Source organism: Periophthalmus magnuspinnatus, chromosome 21 (genome assembly GCF_009829125.3).
Source record: "Periophthalmus magnuspinnatus isolate fPerMag1 chromosome 21, fPerMag1.2.pri, whole genome shotgun sequence".
Lineage (NCBI taxonomy): Eukaryota > Metazoa > Chordata > Actinopteri > Gobiiformes > Gobiidae > Periophthalmus > Periophthalmus magnuspinnatus.
In genome coordinates, this window is record NC_047146.1 from 13,888,732 (window position 1) to 13,907,390 (window position 18,659).

An 18,659-nucleotide genomic window follows, 5' to 3' on the forward strand; every position below is an offset into this window, starting at 1 on the left:
ATGAGGCGCACTTCTCACATTTATTAGTTTTCAAACAGCCATGGAGTTTTAATAAGACCAGAAATGATGAAAAATTATAACCCAGGCTTTGTTGTTGAGTTGTTCGGGTCTCATTCGGTGCCAAAAGAGACAAATATATAACAATTAGATAAAACCATTGGTGACTAAAACTGTGACTGAAACTTTAGATATTTTTACTAACCTGTTAAAATATGTGTAGACTAGACCTAGGCTTCCAATAAAACTGTACTATTTTAGCGTATTGCTTTTCAATCAAAGATCCATACCACACCAAACTCTGCATCAAATGAACTTCAAAGGTAGGCGCTGTATCTGATTTTTACTGTTTTAAAGAAGACATATTGTACTTGTGTCTGCTATATAGTTATAATCTATGACATCTGTAGGTCATTATGTAATAATTTGGACGTTTTAAATCCCAATATTCATCTAAAACGACCCAATAACCCAATAAAAGAAACAAGTCTGCTGACTGCCCAATGGGAGCTGATGATAAACATCATCACACCAAAGAACCGTGCAGCTGCTGGCACCTCCTATGGATAGCAGCAAGTCACATTAGCAAGTTGTTGTTTTTTTTTTATTTGTACCAAAATAATTATATAACACTGCCAAATTATATGTGTTTCACAGATTAAGAAAATAAAATTGGAGAATAAAGTAAGTACAGAACAGTGTGTGTATATCGATGGCAATGAAATCAGTAGTTGGTCAGCAATATGGCATCTTGAAAATTTGCGATTAAAAATTTTCTCAAACATGCATGCATCACTCCAAATTCAAGGTAAGGTCAGTAAACGGTGAGGGCACATAACTATAAATGGTTAAATGCTCTGAAAAGTCAATTTTGTATAATAGCTTTTGTTTTTAAAGCTATTGTACAAAATTATACCATACTAATTTCTAGCCTCCTAAATATTCACAGCTATGAGTTTATAAGCGTTTCCCAGACTTTCAGAGGCTGGTGTTTTGCCCTCACGGTTATAATAACAACAGCTACCATGCAGCCTAGCGAAGATGCTTTTTCAATGTATCTGTACTTGGGACAAACTGCAACCATGAGTGAGGAATATGTTTCAGTTTGAACTACTAGCTCCAAGTATCTTCTTCTGATATTGCACAATGATAGAAAAACAACTTTCTAGCAAAGTCATAATCAGTTTTTTCCACACAACTCATTTGATTGGAAAACATTGAACGTGCCTGGCTGTTTCTTCCATGTGGTTCTCACTTCAAAAATATTTTTAAAACCATAGGTGATATCATTCAGTTTCTTTTTTATACAAGAAGCATATATACTGCAATACAAGAAATAGAAATTAATAAATCCTTCAATTCAATCCTAAAATCAGCCAAAATTACAATAAGAGATGGTCGAACATACAATATATGCTGCAATGTAAACATGTCCTATTGCTGCTGGACACGGTTAACGTCAATGCCATTTTCTTCCTTCCGCGTGCACACATTAATTCCTTGACCTTTACGTGGCGTTTTGCTGCCAGCCAAGAAGAGTTACTTACACCTGCCTGAACTGCACTAGTGTACAGTGCAGCCTTCTCATAATTTTTATTTCCGTCATTAATTATATAAAAAAAAAACAACAACTCAGTATTTAATTGAGTTATCTTGTGTCATTACACAGGCGAAAGAATTAGAAGATGTCATAATAATAATAAGATGGTACAGTAGCTGAGAGGCAAGTACTCTCAGCTCACAGCTAGAAGATTGCATGTTTTTACCCCCGTCTGGGTGGGACTCCCCCATCACCCCAAAACACGCACAACAGGTCGTCCTGAGCAAACCTAGCTCAAGATCTGGAGATGGGTCCTCAGGCGCTGCACTGTGGTCGCCCACTGCTCCTGGTGAGGGGCCTCTGTCGTGTTGATAGGCTCTAATGCAGAGGACAAAGTTCCCTAAAGGGACAATAAAGTGTTTATTTCTAGGGGTGGGCAATATTTTGTGGGTTTCCCTAGATGATGATATTATGGCAATCCATTTGCCTATATGTCTTGGTTAAGGTAGGTTAAGGTTTAAGTATAACATAAACGTAAATGGTCTCTAACATCACAAAAATTACACTGTAAGTTTCAGTTTATAAAAATTGTTAATCAGCTCTTTTTGCATTCTTTAACAGAGTTTAAACATACAACAACATTTCAATTATGCATCTCTCCAAAACAACCATAGTAGTTATATACATTTTTCAATATATCTATTAACATTAAGAGGAAAACTGCATTTTTTTTTCAAATAATTTAAGATCTATATCAACCTATAAAAATGCAATACAAGTAAATACTATAAATATATAACGTAACACATGCCATTTTTTAACATCCTTGCAGTATAGTAAAGCATTGGGCTGCCATATTAATCTGACAATGTTGTAACACCCTCCACCCCAGCCCAGCCCCTGATGTACTAGTGGGAGATTTCACAATACAACCACAGCCTATTGCCTGGTAGTAGTCTTGTCTAATGTAATCTGACATGCTCCTCGTCTCCGGCTATTCTGCTTAAGCCAACGCTACTGGGGCATAGCCAATCAGAAGCGGCTATAGGACCCTTTATTTAGACCCGGGTGCCCTTTAGCCATCTTTCCCTTGCAGCTATATGCGCAGCCTGGCCTAATTTCATCTCCTATCAGCGTCATAACTGTAGCAGCTATGTGTGTTTTTGCATTAGATGACTTCAAATATACAGTGAGAATGGTGTATGTTGAGTCTATTGCTTAAGAAAGCGTGTGCATGGCTGGGAAGACAGAACCAAAACACAGATGGTGAGGAGAGGAATATTAGATTAGCACGTTCGGGGCGAGATGAAAATAGCCCGTGGATGAACATTCCTCCTCAATGGAAATCAAGACTTGTATTGTTAGAGTGTGGTCCCCCCCGCCCCCTTCTGCTCCTCCCCCACAATGGCCAATGAGAACAGATTGGCACTTCCTGGTTGGCAGTGGAAACCTTCAGATATAGACTGGAACATATAGAATCCAACACATAATCATTCTAATAATCCAGCTAAAGGTGAACTACTAGGTCACTGTAAGGAAGGAAATGTTAATGCTATCTTGTGGAATATATCTCCGTGAAGAAAAGATGAAGACACTATGTTACAGGACAGATCTGTGGAGAGGCAAGTCCACTCATAGTAAAATGCAAGTTTTTGTTTTTTTTTCCAATATATACACCTGTAATAGAATAAATGCAGGATTGTTATGTTTAATACCAAAGAGTAGAAGATCCCTGGCAAAGCAATGACAACTTAACTGGGCAGTGTTCTGAATTGAGTTCTACACATTTATCAATCTGGAACCGTTCTCGCTTAAAGTGATCGGGAAAATGTAGAACGTCATGACTAAAATTTACATTTGATTGGTCGAAGCGTCAAAACTGTAGAACAAGCTGTTACACAAGCTGTTACATCCAGTCGAGAGAAAAGTAAAGACATCTTCCCTGTTCACAAATGCACAAAGTGCTTACCTTCTGCACATTTTTCACAAACACAATAGTCCATATTTTCATCAAAATAGACTGAAGTGTGTCTGTTGGTGTTGCCTTTGGCTTCAACTTTGGCTTCCACTCAAACCTCAATGCTGCTCAGTGATTGGTGCACCAACCAGCTGGTGGGCCCTATGGCACCAGCGGGAGCAAAGATGGATTCTCATGAGTTTGTGAATTCACAAATATCGTAAGAACCCATTAGCTGTGCAAGGCTATGTGGCATACCTTCCATCGGAAAAAGTTATATAGCACACATTTAAATAACTAAAACTTTGCAAACTGTTGTGTCCCGATAGGAACATTTATCACATTTTGTACATTTCATAAACCTTTAAAGCAAAATAAACCCATATCTCAAAACCAACTAATCTCAATGTATATTTGAAAATCTGAAACACAGCCTATGTAAGCTATTAGTCTGATATGTAGAGATTTTATTGACGTTTTGGATCCTTGAATGTTAATTAAAGATGCTACACATTTTAACTTTTTAAGACTTTGCTAGCTTGTCAAGCTAAATTCATCCACTTTTTTCTCTAAAATTTGTCTCTGAACCACCTACACCAGACAGACATGAAATTTTGTGCTGACTGAGTGGAAGGGGGCAGAAGACGGCCATCCAACACTAGTCACATCTGTCTCCACAATTTGAGTGAAAGTACTCGTTTAATTTTTAATCAGCTCACATGGTTATTTATAGTCTTTAGCAAAAGCTTTTCAATATTAAATTAGCCCCAACTATCTTTTAAAAACAAAGAATTGTTGTTGTTCCTGATTACTGATTACTAATTCACACATTATGCAAATGAGCTAACGTAGCTATTTTGGCTAACACAGCTAGCCACAATGCTACGTTCTTGACTGTTTACATCAGTGTTCGCATGTCAAAAAGTTTTTAAAAAGATAGACAGATAAACAGTTAGATGGACAGATAGACAGACCGACATATAGATAAACAGTAGGCTTTGGAGTTTGTGTTTTCTACAAGATCTTTTATTAGCTCAGTTTCAGTGTTGAACAATAGCTGAGCAGCAGGTGCAATTTCCCCCAATAAAGCAATTAAGTTTGAACGCTTCTTCGTGCAGTGTTCCCGGTCTCTAACAATGATTAGATAGAATAAATTACATGCCATAAAATCTAACTGTTTTGAGAAAGCACATGGGAAATTTACAGGTAATTGTGACATTTTTATTGTGGGTTCACCGCATTTTATTCTTTCACTACCTGAGCATTAGGAAATAGTCTGTAAGTGGATGTGCAGTTCCATCAATTAGCCAAGTGAGCCAACTTCATCCTTTTTAAAGAAGGTTTATTCTGATATATAAAACATTTAAAGGCACTACAGGTCTAACTTATGTTTACAGTCTTAAAACTGAAAATCAGAACTAGTACATTTTAAACTGCAGCTGTTCAAACATATTCCTCACTTTTTAACGCATTCAGAGCATCCTATTTTTTCTCAGTTTTTGAAAGGGTTTCACAAATTTCGGAGGCCTGAGCAAAGTTTGCCGCTAATAACAACTAGCATGCTAATAGCACACATTTCCTGGTTTGCAATCAATAATTAGATGCAGATAGCACACAGTGGGCATAACTGGCTCCATCGGCTCTGCTGCTGCTTGTTAGCAACGTTGCACTTTGCCATCGTGCAGTCCGGCTCTGCAGCACGCTTTTGGGACAGACCCGGCGCTAAGTGTCTCCTCTGCTCCCGGCTGTCCTTGCACTGCAGGCGGATGTCTAGACCGTTGCTCTAGCCTTGTGTGGACATGGTGGTAGAACGCTTATCTTTGGGCCTTGCACGAGGTATGGTGTCGCTTGACGGCTTGATGCACTGTGACAGCTGTCTACTCTTGAAAGCAAGGATGACAGAACTAGAGAACCACATCTCCTTACCCACTCAAACCCAGAGCAAGTCTCGTGAGCAGCTCCTTGGTTCAGGGGTGACAGTGGGAAAATCTAAGTCCATGTCCATCACAATGATGAATGATTAGATGCGACTGTAGCTGATCCCTGTGTACATTACACTCCTGCTGGTGCAGGATGCAGTGAGCCAACCTTTACCCTTGTTTGGCATGATACATGGGGTCCAATTTCTTCTACTCTCTCACACAACTGGTCCCTCGCTACAAATAGTAAACGAAAGGGAAAGCACTCATCATGCAACTCAGAGGCAGCCATTGGAGCCGTCAAATAGATTTAACATGCTTGACCTGAATGAGTTTCCATGTCTATCAAGTCACGAGATGTTACCATCCCCTCTTAGATCCTCGCGAGACATCACAGCTGCATGACGACAACAAAATCAGAGTAATTCCCATGTCCATAAAGTACTACAAAATGAGGAAAAGAGGGCAAAAAGTCCCCACTGTAACACGTGATTAATCATCTATCAGCTCTACCTCAATTGGTAAGGGAACGACGTCCTTCACTGAATAAGGCCTGAAACTGGCTCGTCATCTGTTCATCTATGGAGTGCCATGTAGCCATACCACAGGCTGAAACAGAGTGCCACCCTTGAGTTCAGGTATCACACATAAACACCGTGCTCACAGACGCACTGCTCAATCATTTGGACATATCCACTGTTATAGTGCCCATCGACTCCAATGACACCAAACTACAATAGTCTGAGGTGTTGGAAAGTGACTTCAAATTACTTAGAGACACTGTGCTAAAGTCGGGAAAACAATGTGTAATGTCTGGTCCAATTCCATCTCCCAGTTTTGGTGACAACTTCACGTCTCACTGAAGGGTTATTGCAGTGCTCTAAGAATTCCTTTTGTAGATATTTTTTGTGGATTCTGAAGGAGGAATAATCTATTTGCCCATGATGGCATTCATTTAAATAGGGAGGGAAAAAAACTGACAGTGACAATATCAATGTCAACTGAAGTGACAATATCAAACTAACACTGCAGTCTGCACCCAATAGGCCTAATGCCTGTTGAGTGCCTAACTTCTTACACTTAGAATAAACAGCGTCTCACGTGACCCTTTGACAAAATCAGTGCCCACTGGCTTAGATTCTGCATTAAAACAAATGAATGTGCAGATTTCACATAAAATATCTCACACACATGAAAGAAATGATCTGCAGTCGTGTAATTTGATTGATATCTATATTACTAACAAACGTAATTCCCAGGCGTCAAATTGCTCCCGGACAATCTCAAAATAAGCATAGTATCCCTAAAGAGTTAGGCTTATCTGTTATGCAAAACTTCAAGACAAGGATGGGACTGGGAATTATACACATGAATGTATGTAGTATCACATATAAATTAGATTACACTAAATTCTGGACAAATCAAACAGATCCAGATATATTAAAATAAGTGATAAGGAAATCAGTATATTGAACATGACAAAGTTTCTTGTTGTGACAGGTGATCTAAAGGAGGTGGTGTTGCCATTTATGTTGAAGATCACCTCTCTGTGGACGTTCTGTTCTCCTGCTCAAAGCCAAAATGTTTTAAATATCTGTCTATTATGTCTAGGTATGTAAATGATTGTGATAAAACTTGGCTATTGGTGGTAGTTATTGTGCACCTTCAGCACTCAAAAATCATGATCTATTCATGCTGCTGGAAAATTATGAGGTCTAATAATGGGAGATATAAATATTAAGTGGCTGGGGAAAGAGACCAAAACTTTGAAAGATCTATGAAAAGTCCTAAAACTCAAACAAGTAATTTATTTTCTGACGAGACCTGAACCTAGAAATTTAAATAAAGGCACACTTGATATAATCTTAGCAAACAAACTCTAAACTATAATTAAAAGGCAAATGGAGTTTTCCCACTGGATTTTAATGGCCACTGTCAAGTTGGGTGTACACATAAAGGTGGGACCACTACAAATATAAATCATTTTCAGCTAATATGTAAATGACCTTGTCTTACAAAGGTTTTAGAAAAGTTTAGTTGCAAATCAAGTTACAATTTATTAAAATAAATGCTCCATTTTGAAGTCTTATCATTTGGGTTTCAGAAAAGGGCATAGTACTGTCCCTGCAACCACAAAAGTTTTAAATGACATTTTCACAGCCCTTGATGACAAATAAGATCGTGTAGCACTGTTAATTAATTTAACTAAAGCTTTTGAGTCAGTAGATCATAAAATCCTCCTGAAGCACCTGAAGCATGTTGGATTTGACAGAATCCAGGCAGTTTTTTTTTTACTTTAAGCAGATGAGTGCCCCAAGGCTCAATTTGGGCCCACTACTTTTTACTATATTTATTAATTCTATTGAATTTAAGAGAAAGCCTCATACATTTATATGCAGACGATGTTTTGTATGCAAGTGCTTCATCTGCTGATCAGGCAATTTTAAAACTGCAGCAAGATATCAATGAAAATTCCCTCAAAAAGCTTACATTATCATTTTTTTCTAAACAAAAAAAAACAACAACCCAAAAATAACTTATTTTTTAAAATGCATGTCTTGGAATTATGTACCAGTTAGAAACAAATCTTGTATCCCAGTTACAGAAAATACATTGTTCAATTCTTTCTGTACTAGATATGGAGATATACATGCAGGCTTCAGCCTCTACTTTGAACCCTTTAGATACACTCTTTCACTCAGGTGATGAATTTAAAACCCATCACTGTACACTCTGTAAAAGTAGGTTGGCCATTGCTATCTGTCAGAAGACTGTATAAAATGTATTTATAAGGGACTACTTCATAGACTGTCTGAACATCTCATTTGTTTGCTGAATTTTTATACAGGAGCTTTTAATACAAGATATCATGATTGTCTACATCTAAAAACTAGCCACACACACTGAAATGGCAAAAAAGTGCACCTTGTTTGTTTTTTTTTTTTTGTATTGTTTTGTATTTTAAGAAGGGGCTCATGAAAAAAAGTCTGGTTCTCTTGTGCTCTTCCTGTATAAATAAAGATAAATGAAATACATTTTGACCTTAAGAGCTGCTATCACAATATATCTGTACTAGGTCATTCAATTCCATTACTGCAATGTACTGGCAAAGCTTTCATACAAGTGATAAGGTAACATGTTTTATTCAGATAGGCTGTATAAAAAAAACAAAAAACACCTGGCTACAGTAAAAATATGCATACCGTTGTCAGATACTGCAATATAACCTACCCTTAAGTGCACATCTGCTATTTAGTTTAAACAAAACAGAACACACGTTTTTCTTACTTTCTATGGTGAGAAAGTGGCAGGGGCAGTAATAACAACGATGCTGGGTCTTGCCATGAGTTCACAACCTTTGAATAAGCATGAATAGAATATATTAGGTAAGTGAACTAGAAAGGTCATATCCATGTTTGCCTTGTATTCCAGTTTCGTGTGTACACCTGGGGCTGCTTTCTACACTGTTGGTGATTCTTAGCTTCACAGACACGCCACTTTGGCTCGTAGCAAATGAAACCTGATGATAGCGTTGTGTGTGCAGTCACCTCATACCGTGGAGCTGCAGAGGCTAGCCTGTAATAAAATATAGATCTCTCTCTTTGAAGGCTGTTCATGCAAGTGTCTAAGTACACACCTCATCTACTGTCACAGCTCCCTGGCCCTCCTCCCCCTCCTCTTCACTCCAGCCACGGGACACTCGGCAGGGGTGCACACACGGGTCGTCCGTATTCTCAGTGGGGAGTCACCTATGAAACTCTGCACCCACGCACACCACATGTCCCGGATCATTCAGCGCTCCTTGCTAAGCTGCTGCTGTTATGTAGCCATTATCCATTTAACTTCTCCCGGCCGCACGGTGTCAGCTTCCCTTTGTTAAGACTCATTGAAGTACAAAGTATTATTACACCCTGCGGAATAGGATAGCTTTTCAGAGTCATCATGGTGGAGCATTTATCTCATTGATTATGTATGGTAGAGGGGTGGGGGGGGCACTTGTGGGGTACCTTCGTGGTTCAGCAGAGGGGAGCACACCAAATGAAAAGCAAACACAGAGCTACAGGCTGCCACGGTGCACTCCGGCAGACCTCATTGTTCCACTACTTTAATTTCTAAGCATAGGCGTAAGCAGCTTAACTTTTTGCCTTTTCAGTGCAAAGAGCCAGAGCTTTGTTGCTTTTCATGTCACATGGCTCTGTAAAATCCTAACCTTGCTTGATGGAGAGGAAAAACAAATAGAAATACAGTCAAGCAGATCTTAATGACTCCCCCAAAAGTGCCTAAGACAGGAGAAGACAGCTAATGCTGCCCAGTGTCGCACCACCTCAGGAGACATTTCTGAGAGCTTTAATAAGACGGATTATTTGATTTGCAATGGAAGTGATGGCTTCAAAAACACAGAGAAGAGGGGAAAAAAGGAACCCATCCTCTTTCAGGCCAGCTTTCATTTGAAAACAGACTTTAATCAATAGGGCCATCGTTCCCAACCAAGCCATGAATCTTTCATTGGTCTATAGCAGGAGCAGATTGTGTCCTCCCTCCATACCAGTTTAATGCATTTACTCTGTAAGCTGCTCATTCCCAGTCACTGCACTGTCAGAGCTGACATCTTTATTCATGAGCGCTGAAGCTCACTCCAAATTCCTCTGAGCAGTATTAGGAGTAGAGTGTGAGGCTCTGTGTGGCGCTCTGGGAGGATTGTGAGAAGACAGGGGCCGCGCTTATGTTCAGCAGGGTCTATGCTGCTCTCATCTGCCAAGCTTTAAACATTTACAACATGACGTTTGGATGCACCTCAGAGGAGAAGGAGCTCTGTGTGCAGTAGGGCGCGCTAGTTATAGTAGATGGAAACAAGTCTATGGGTGGTTTAGCAATAACAAAACCATGGAACACACTGTACTCTAACATAATGGGGCCGTGCTATACTATACTATACCAGAGCAAAGGCATCACCCAATAGTTGAGGTTGGATGTCATGTTGTTGCAGCTCTGACTGTCTAGAAAAGGTCTGCAATAATTATATAAAGTCACGTTTGGGATTCCAAACCACCTATTAAAAAGAAACACATTGCTCATTTGCATAAATTAACAGGTCCAGGGTGCAGAGGTAATATGACTTCTCTGGTGTTAATTGGTGGCTGTACCAGTCGGAATCATTAGGCTGAATATACTGGGGGATGGGAGGAGCAAGCCGTATCCGTTGCTGTATTATGCATATGCGCAGATGCAATAAGACTTCTGCTAACAGGAGGTACAGTACATGTGGTACAGTATAGAAAGACGGCATTAACTGGCATCATGGTGGAGATTAAAGAGTGTAAAAAATCACCCAAAATCCTCTTGCAGCTCAGTAGCTCTGTTTTGATCAAGTCAACACAAATCATGGGAGATTCTAACATCAAGCACAAGTTCACTAGGTAAATATTCAGTGCAGAGTCAGAAAATATTGTTTTCTACCACTGCCACCATCTTGATTTATGTCCAAATGTTCAGTCTCATGTTTTCTTTCATTTTTTTATTCCAATTTGGATTCAATTAAGGATTCAACCCTGTTAACACCTTCCACCTTCTGCTGTCGGCACTTCTCAAGCCATTACTATAAATGCACTCTCTGTCCATGTCATCATCCTGTCATTACTCACAATCAACATTGCCACCATAGCAGCAGAACCGTCAGCCACCTCAGCCTCATCTCCTTGTCTTCATTACCACAGTGACTAGGCCTTGGAGGTGATATTTTCCCTTCATTCTACTGCAGTTTAATGGCTATGTTTATCCAGTTAGTAAACTATGCACGACACCACACTAATCTGCCAATGAATGTCAATTGTAGATACTAATGTAATCTTACTTTAATGATTTATCTCATCGAGTGGTTGGTATTGACAAAAATAATAATCCTCTCAGTAATGATAAAACTGATTATATTTTGCTGTCCCTTAGAAAACCAAGATCAAGCAAAAAATTATGATCTGAAAATGTTAACACAAAAAAAGCTAAAATATCACCACATTTGACACGTGTTTGGATTTTTTTGTTTGGCAGTTAGCTTAGTTGGCTTATTATAAACCTTAAAGCTACCATCTGTAATTAGATGTTGCCTGTTGCATTCTCACATATCACCACTAGATGCTATCTATGTTACTGCTCTTTGATAGTGTGCCCAACAGAAGAAGACCAGGGAGCACAGGTGTGTCTGAACAAAGGCCAAATGAGGGGAAGGGTTAGAGGGGAGGGGGACAGATTTCTGCCTATTGGTGAAAAAAAAATCTAATAAACTTGCAGGTGGTAGCTTTAATATTGTAATTTTCCACACCTTCAAACTTACAATTTCCATATTATCTTGCGTAGACAATATATCACCAACCCATAATCTCCTCTCCATACTTCCAATTACTCTAAACATCTCCCACTTGAGAGAGCAAAGACCTGGTACCCTCTACAAGTAGCCCTCAAGTGCCTCATATAATTGTCTCAGGGCCTTTTGGAAACACTATTTTGGTGGTGGAGCAGCTGGCTCTTGTTTTCTTCGTGATTATCAAAAAGAAGGTCGATGATGGAAGATTAAACATGTATCTCGACCTGGAATCTAATTAAACTTTCCGCACATTAAATTAGTATCAGAAATGGGTGATACGTCGACTATGTTACAATGTTACAACAATGTTACAACAATGTTATCGCCCAAACGTGAAATTTCTGCACTTGTGTTTAAAGGTGCACTGTGTAAGTTTTCTGGTGGAGGATCTGCCAGATGTTTGTTGCTATGGAGACATTACTTTGCCTCGAAAGCCCTGCAGTATGAAATTAAACTTATCCATGTATGTAGCACCACCAGGCCAAGTTAAAGGTCGGATATGTCGCTCCGCTCATAGTTGCATGTTTGTTTGCTTGTTTTTTTGTAATAAAAATCTATAACTGAATAAATAGGGTTTTTTTTAATGCCATACAGTGGAACACCCCAGGCAAAGTAATAACATTAACATGGTGATAAGCAGGTGTGTAAAGTTACATAGTGCATAGTGTTCATTTTCCAGTTCATTTGTGCAATACTTGATCCTCAACCAAACCACATTGCAGATTACTGATTATCATTAACAATATTACAATATGTATTTTGTCAAAATCTCCCACCCGCAAATGCACTTTAAATAGTGTGAGTATCTGGTTGTGTCTCTATATACAGATGTCTTCTCTGGAGGTACAGTGCCAAGGATGAGCTGTGGTCACTGGCCTACATTGCGCTGGGGGCTATGTCGTGCTGACCGTACCATGTGATCGCGGCAGGAGCTGGACTATCGGGGGATTTGTGCCACTGGAAGCTAACATCGCATTAATTCTCTGTGACTCAGGCAACGCAGTCTGTGAGCTTCACCATTCATATATAATAGCACCGACGGTATGAATGGCTATGTATGAATGTATGAAAATGTACTGGGAAAGACAGGTATAAAGGTGCACTATGTAAAATTTCTGATGGAGGTTACACCAATAGCAAGGAAAAAGATGAAATGTTCCACAGCATGATATTTAAATTAGCTATTTCAGTGGAAACAAGGTCAAGTTACAGGCAAAATCTGTGGAGAGATAGTAATAAATTAAGTTAGTTTTGAAGAACACCCGAATAGGGAAATAAATGCTCTATTTAAATTTAATACCGTACTGTGGATAATTAATATTAAGTAATAATATCTCTACGGTGACGTTACATAGAGCATAGAATGATGGATTTGAAAAGATGATCGTAAAGTCTAATATTGTTTTTAAAGTTTTCGATGTTCGATCTAGGGTTCTGTACTCAAATGGAGTTTAAACAATACATTAAAGGATCTCAAACTAAAAACTTATATAAAGTACTCTATTCAACTCAAGCAAAAAGTACTGCAATAAAAAGTAAAGCTCAAAGTATGGGTACAAATACAATTTATGGTCATGAAACTACAACAGGTGCTTTTATCACTATAACAATTACTACCACTACTCCAATTACTCCTAATACAACTCCTACTTCTACTATTTCATTTGACTACACTACTCTCTGCATCGATGAAACCAAAAACCCTTTCTCTCCTCAAAAGGAAAAATACAATTTTAGAATTGGCAATCTGCATCTCTCACATTGTCAAACTCCAAAAACCTGTGAATTTTTGCTCTTGCTCTAGATCTCCCAGGCTCATCCTGAAATCACCCAGTGCATGTAAAACAAGGCACAGATGTGATGCGTGCTTTTGCATTCTCGTCACACCGGAGGCATTTGAAGTATCTGAGAGAGTGATGATACAGGGGTGAGTTAGTATAGAGGGGGGTCGCTGGTTGCACACTCAGCACTGGGGGATGGAAGATACTGGTGTTCTGCTGTTCTGCCATTATTAAATATTTTATACATTCTGTGAGCTTACCAACAGCTGCATGATTGGTGACACGCAACAATGATTAAAGCTTCTGTATTACACAAAATTTACTCTTGTGAGCTTTAAGCCATGTTGTAATGTTGCTACCTCCTCAAAAACACACCTGGAGTTGTGTTTTGTTTCATTCACACATTTGAGTAACGCTTTATTATTCCCTTTATACCCTTTATAATAGTCTGTTTACATCTACAAAGCTCAAAATGCTCTGTTCCAGCTTGTGATGTCATGTAGTGATAGTTTTCAACTTAACAGCTACGTTTTACCGTCCTAGTTCAGTAGAGCACTTCCTATATTACCACATGACATCACAAGGTGGAACAGAGTGTTTCCAGTTCAAGAGAAGAAACAACATTATAACATAGATTAGAAAACAGAGTAATATTCGTTGTTGTTTCTTTCAGTCAATGAACAGTCGTGGTTTTCTACATGTGATGGGACAGAGGACGTTTTTCCTATTTATTACATTGCACCTTGCCATTAAATATCCAACAGGTAAACGCACAAATGCTCATTCTGATCATTTCTATTACTGACCAGACCCAAGAACTATAGTACAAAAAAATCTGCATTTTAACAACATTCATTTTAGCTGCCCCACATCTGTCTTAAATATTATTGCTCTATAAAATGTTGATGTCTTCTGTAACCCTGCGATAGATATCATTACATCTATAAACACAGCATATCAGGTTTTTACAAGAACATTTTTCACAGGCAAACAAACCCATACCTTTTTATATCCAGTGTTCGTCGGTTAGATCTGGCCAATTTGCCAAAAAAATTAATGATTTCTTTTCCTAATGTAGATTATAATTTCCTATTTAATGCTGAACACATTTTTAATGAAACTAAAGAAATGCACTTTCCTGAATACCAACGTAAAGTAGATTTTTAATAATGGCAGATTTTTAATAATGGCAGTTTAAAACAAAAAAATAGTCCACCAAAGTCTGAACTCTCCTCCAGACCGCATGCTTTTACTGTTAAAAGATTGGCAAACCGTACATAAAAAAACAAGCACTCGTATAAATACCTTATTCTCGATCTGCACTGAAATGTACTACCACTCAAAATGCTACTAATCCTAATTACAGCTTTATTGCTATACCACGAGAACCATCACTACCATTACTACAGCTGCTGCTTAAGTTACTGCTACTACTGGCTAGTACTGACACTGCTACCTCTGCTTCCACTATTATTGTACTAATACCAACCAATCTGACCAACAATCAAACAATCTCTGTCAAAATCAATCCCACCTGACCAACTGAAGCCTGATACCTAAACGTGTCTCAAATGTACTATCCTGGTCCCTTTACCTAAATATGGAGTGATATATGGGAATACACAATTGTTTTTTCGTGGTGATTTAGATATCGTATATTATTATTTCCAATAGAAAATCTGGCACACAAAAAAAACATAAATGCATGCAGTGATGGCAATAAATCTATCTACAAACTAAGATTAATGTGATGTGGTGTCAAAAAATGTACTGCAGCTAACAAAATCAAAACGTAAACAAAATGTAAGGTGACACCATAATTCAAATACAAATAGAAGTCCTATCATAAATGTCAGAAAATGTATGAATAGATTGGAAGTTGAGCTCAGATAGTTTACAGTTGGAGATTGTATCTACTGACAAGATTAATACTCAGGGAATATGCCCTTTTAAATATGATTAAGGTCAGATTTCACTATGAGCATGGACTTAATAAATGACCGGAAATATAAGTCATTATATCTTAATTGGTTGCTCTGTACCCGCCCAGATATGGCCAGCACAATACAGCAGTCAATGCGTACTAGACTCACAGGTATGCAGAGTATTAGGAGTAACTGGTTTTACTTAAGTATGTTTATGTTACAAGTAAAAGAAAACTGAGAATATTTTTGATCTATATTCCAAAAAATAAAAAAAAATCCAAAATCAAAAGTTGGATATAAATATATATTTTTAGGTTTTAGTCACACAAAAAATCTATTGCACAGAATGAATGAAAGAAGATGATCTTTTTTGTTAATGCGAATCGTTATTATCTAAACCAGCATTTTTTCTGCTCATTTTAAACTTTCATTTAAAAATCAATATTCAGATCAAAGGTCACATTTCACACGTAGTCAGGATGATTAACATTTGAGGTTTTGAGCTGCGGGTTTCATCACTCCATACTTTGTTGTTTGCAGAGGAAATCCTGTATCATGAATAATTGCTGCCTTTGCGATTTGCTAATTTTGACCATTTGAATTGCAATTTGGATCTGATTAATATTGCACTCCTATTTCAGACTCTGATTGCCTTACAGTCATATTTTGTAAGGGAATCACTCTCGTGAGATGAATTCTCCCATCTCTCTTCTATATATTTGTGGTGTATTCCTTCATTACAGTTCTAGGGTTGTAGTCAACTAAAGAAATTCTTGGCCAACGAAGACATGTCTTGCTGATTGGTTGGTCGACTAAAAAGGGGGGCGTGGCAATAGCGGTCAAAAATACCCAAACTGCGCTCACAACTGCACAGGGGTTAATGTAAAAACAACAAATTATACAGAAAAAGTACTAGAAAAGAGTGTATTTATATGTAAAAGGTAGATTAAACTCATAATTCACGCCCATCTTCAGCAAACAAACTTTTTTCTGCTGTTGTCGCATACAAAATCCTTGTAATCTAAATAAAATAAATGCAACACAAATTTTTTATCAACTAAGGCGCCATCGACTCATTAATTGACTAAACAACTAAACTGGCTCCATCGGTTACACCTCTTCACACAAACCAAGTTGAACACCAGCTTTGAGGTTCTTCTGCTGAATATATGATAGTTCTGACCTGGCGTAAACACAGCCTCATTTCCAATCCTCTAAATGAGCGCTTTTGGAGTGACAGTCTCATTGTGTCCAAGTGGCCCCAGAGAAGCAGCACCCAAGGGATCCACCTGTCACCAAACCACCCCCCTCTCACCCATCAGCACCCTGTCAGCTCAATGCCCAACTCAGACGGGGTTGTTTTTGGCACTCACCATCTTTCCGGTAGTAGGTGATTTCAACTTTGCGCTCCTCCGACCCGGCCACGGCCTGGTTGACCTGGTTGATGGCCTCCTTGTCTGTAAGTTCTCCGTGGAGGAAGTCACAGGTGCAGGGTTTTTGCATGATGTCCGGTCTGGAGAAGCCGGTCATCTCGCAAAAGCCATCGTTACAGTAGATGATCGCACAGTTCTCCACCCTGGCATTGGCTATGATGAATTTGCGATCTGGAAAGGAGTAAAGGGAAGTTGTATTGATTATAGCTGCAATGATTGATCGGAAGAATCATGAGTCGTCCTGGGGCGACAGTGGCTCAGTGGTTAGAGCAGTGGTCCATCATTCCCACTCGGACCAAGTTCTGTAGTTGTGTCCTTAGGCAAGACACTTCACCCAGCTTTGCCTAGTATGAAAGTGGTGTGTGCATGAATGATTGGCGGTGGTCAGAGGGGTGCAGAATGGCAGCCTCGCTTAGATCAGTCTGCCCCAGGGCAGCTATGGCTACAATAGTAGCTTACCACTACCGAGTGTGAAGGGAATGAATAATGACCATAGTGTAGCGCTTTGACGAGTTTAGACAAGCCTGTAAAGCACATTACAAGGGTAAAGCATTATTTTTATTATTATAGTTGACTATTAAAATATTTGTAATTGTATTTTAATAATCATGATTTGGACTGGAGACTGTAAAACACCCTTTATAAGAAATATGAAATACATTTTTACACATTCTAATTTGCATAAATATTCTCTGTCTAGAAGCCTTCAGTTGCCAAATACAACCTTCGCTTGATAAAAAATGTATTTACAACAGAAATAATCATTTGACTATTCGAAACAATAATTGCAGACCAGTCAATCACTAAAATCGTTAGTTGCAGCCCTAACATTAACATGATAGAGGCAATTGCCCATAATAACATCACCAATTAAGTCATTGATTCAGACATATCGTCTATTGATTCCAAAGTGTTGTAAATGCTATTTTAAATTTAAACACATATATGGTTTTAAGTTTGAATGAACGCCATGAACCTAAATGAATAATAAACTAAGCCCAGATGCGCACTGATGGAGCATAGTGCGCACTTACGCAGAACAAAACGAGACAAATTCTAAACAATACAGGACTCTGGTCTATGGATTTTCCCGACTTTCCCGGAACGACTCAATTAAAGATACTGGAGCCAATACCGCGCGTAACTTGTAACAAAAGAGACTCACTCTGTCCCTCGAATTTCCGGATGATGAGGCCAAGAAAAGTGTTTTGTGGAGCAACGTGACCTCTCCTAACAGGCATTTTTAGACTCCGGCTGTCCCTCCGCGTATCCCGGGGAAAAAAGCGCGCGCCTCGCTTCTCGCTCCTCGTAAATTCCCAACTTCACAGATGTTGTCTTGGCGGTCCTCCCTCAGCCAAGTCTCATGGCTCCACTCGCCGCGCCACTCTTCTTCTTCTTCTCCTCCTTCTTCCCACTTTGAATGACCTTCGCCTGTTAATTGCTTGCCGGTGTAAGGTTTCTCTTTTAGCCCGCTTGTATGCCACTGCCGCTCGCACACGTCTCCTCGCCGAAGCGCACGGGACCGAGGAGGATCGCCGGAGTTGGCCCGAGTTCGTAGAGCATTGCGCGCTGAGTATCGTGCCGTTCTCCGTGGCGCTGTGCTGCTGGACGCGGACAGCGGAGTGTGGGTATTGTAATATGCCAGGGGGAGTGACGTGGCTCCCAGGGGGCTTAGCTGCCTCCACCTCGGGTTAAGGATAATAACCAGCAGCAGCAGCAGTAGAAGCAGCAGCAGCAGTCCCAACCAAA

The 18,659-nt window shown here is 39.2% G+C and overlaps 1 protein-coding gene across 1 annotated transcript in view; it reads right to left on the reverse strand.

The window, feature by feature from the left end:
• The window catches only part of LOC117388868 (potassium voltage-gated channel subfamily H member 7-like), a 96,019-nt gene extending 77,868 nt beyond the window's left edge, over window positions 1–18,151 (reverse strand). Inside the window, exons 1-2 of the mRNA XM_033986423.2 lie at window positions 18,076–18,151; window positions 16,851–17,081 (exon numbers count right to left, since the gene is read on the reverse strand). Coding sequence (XP_033842314.1) covers window positions 16,851–17,081; window positions 18,076–18,151 — 307 coding nt within the window. The remainder of the gene's footprint in view (window positions 1–16,850; window positions 17,082–18,075) is intronic.
• Between the last annotated feature and the right edge of the window lie 508 nt (window positions 18,152–18,659).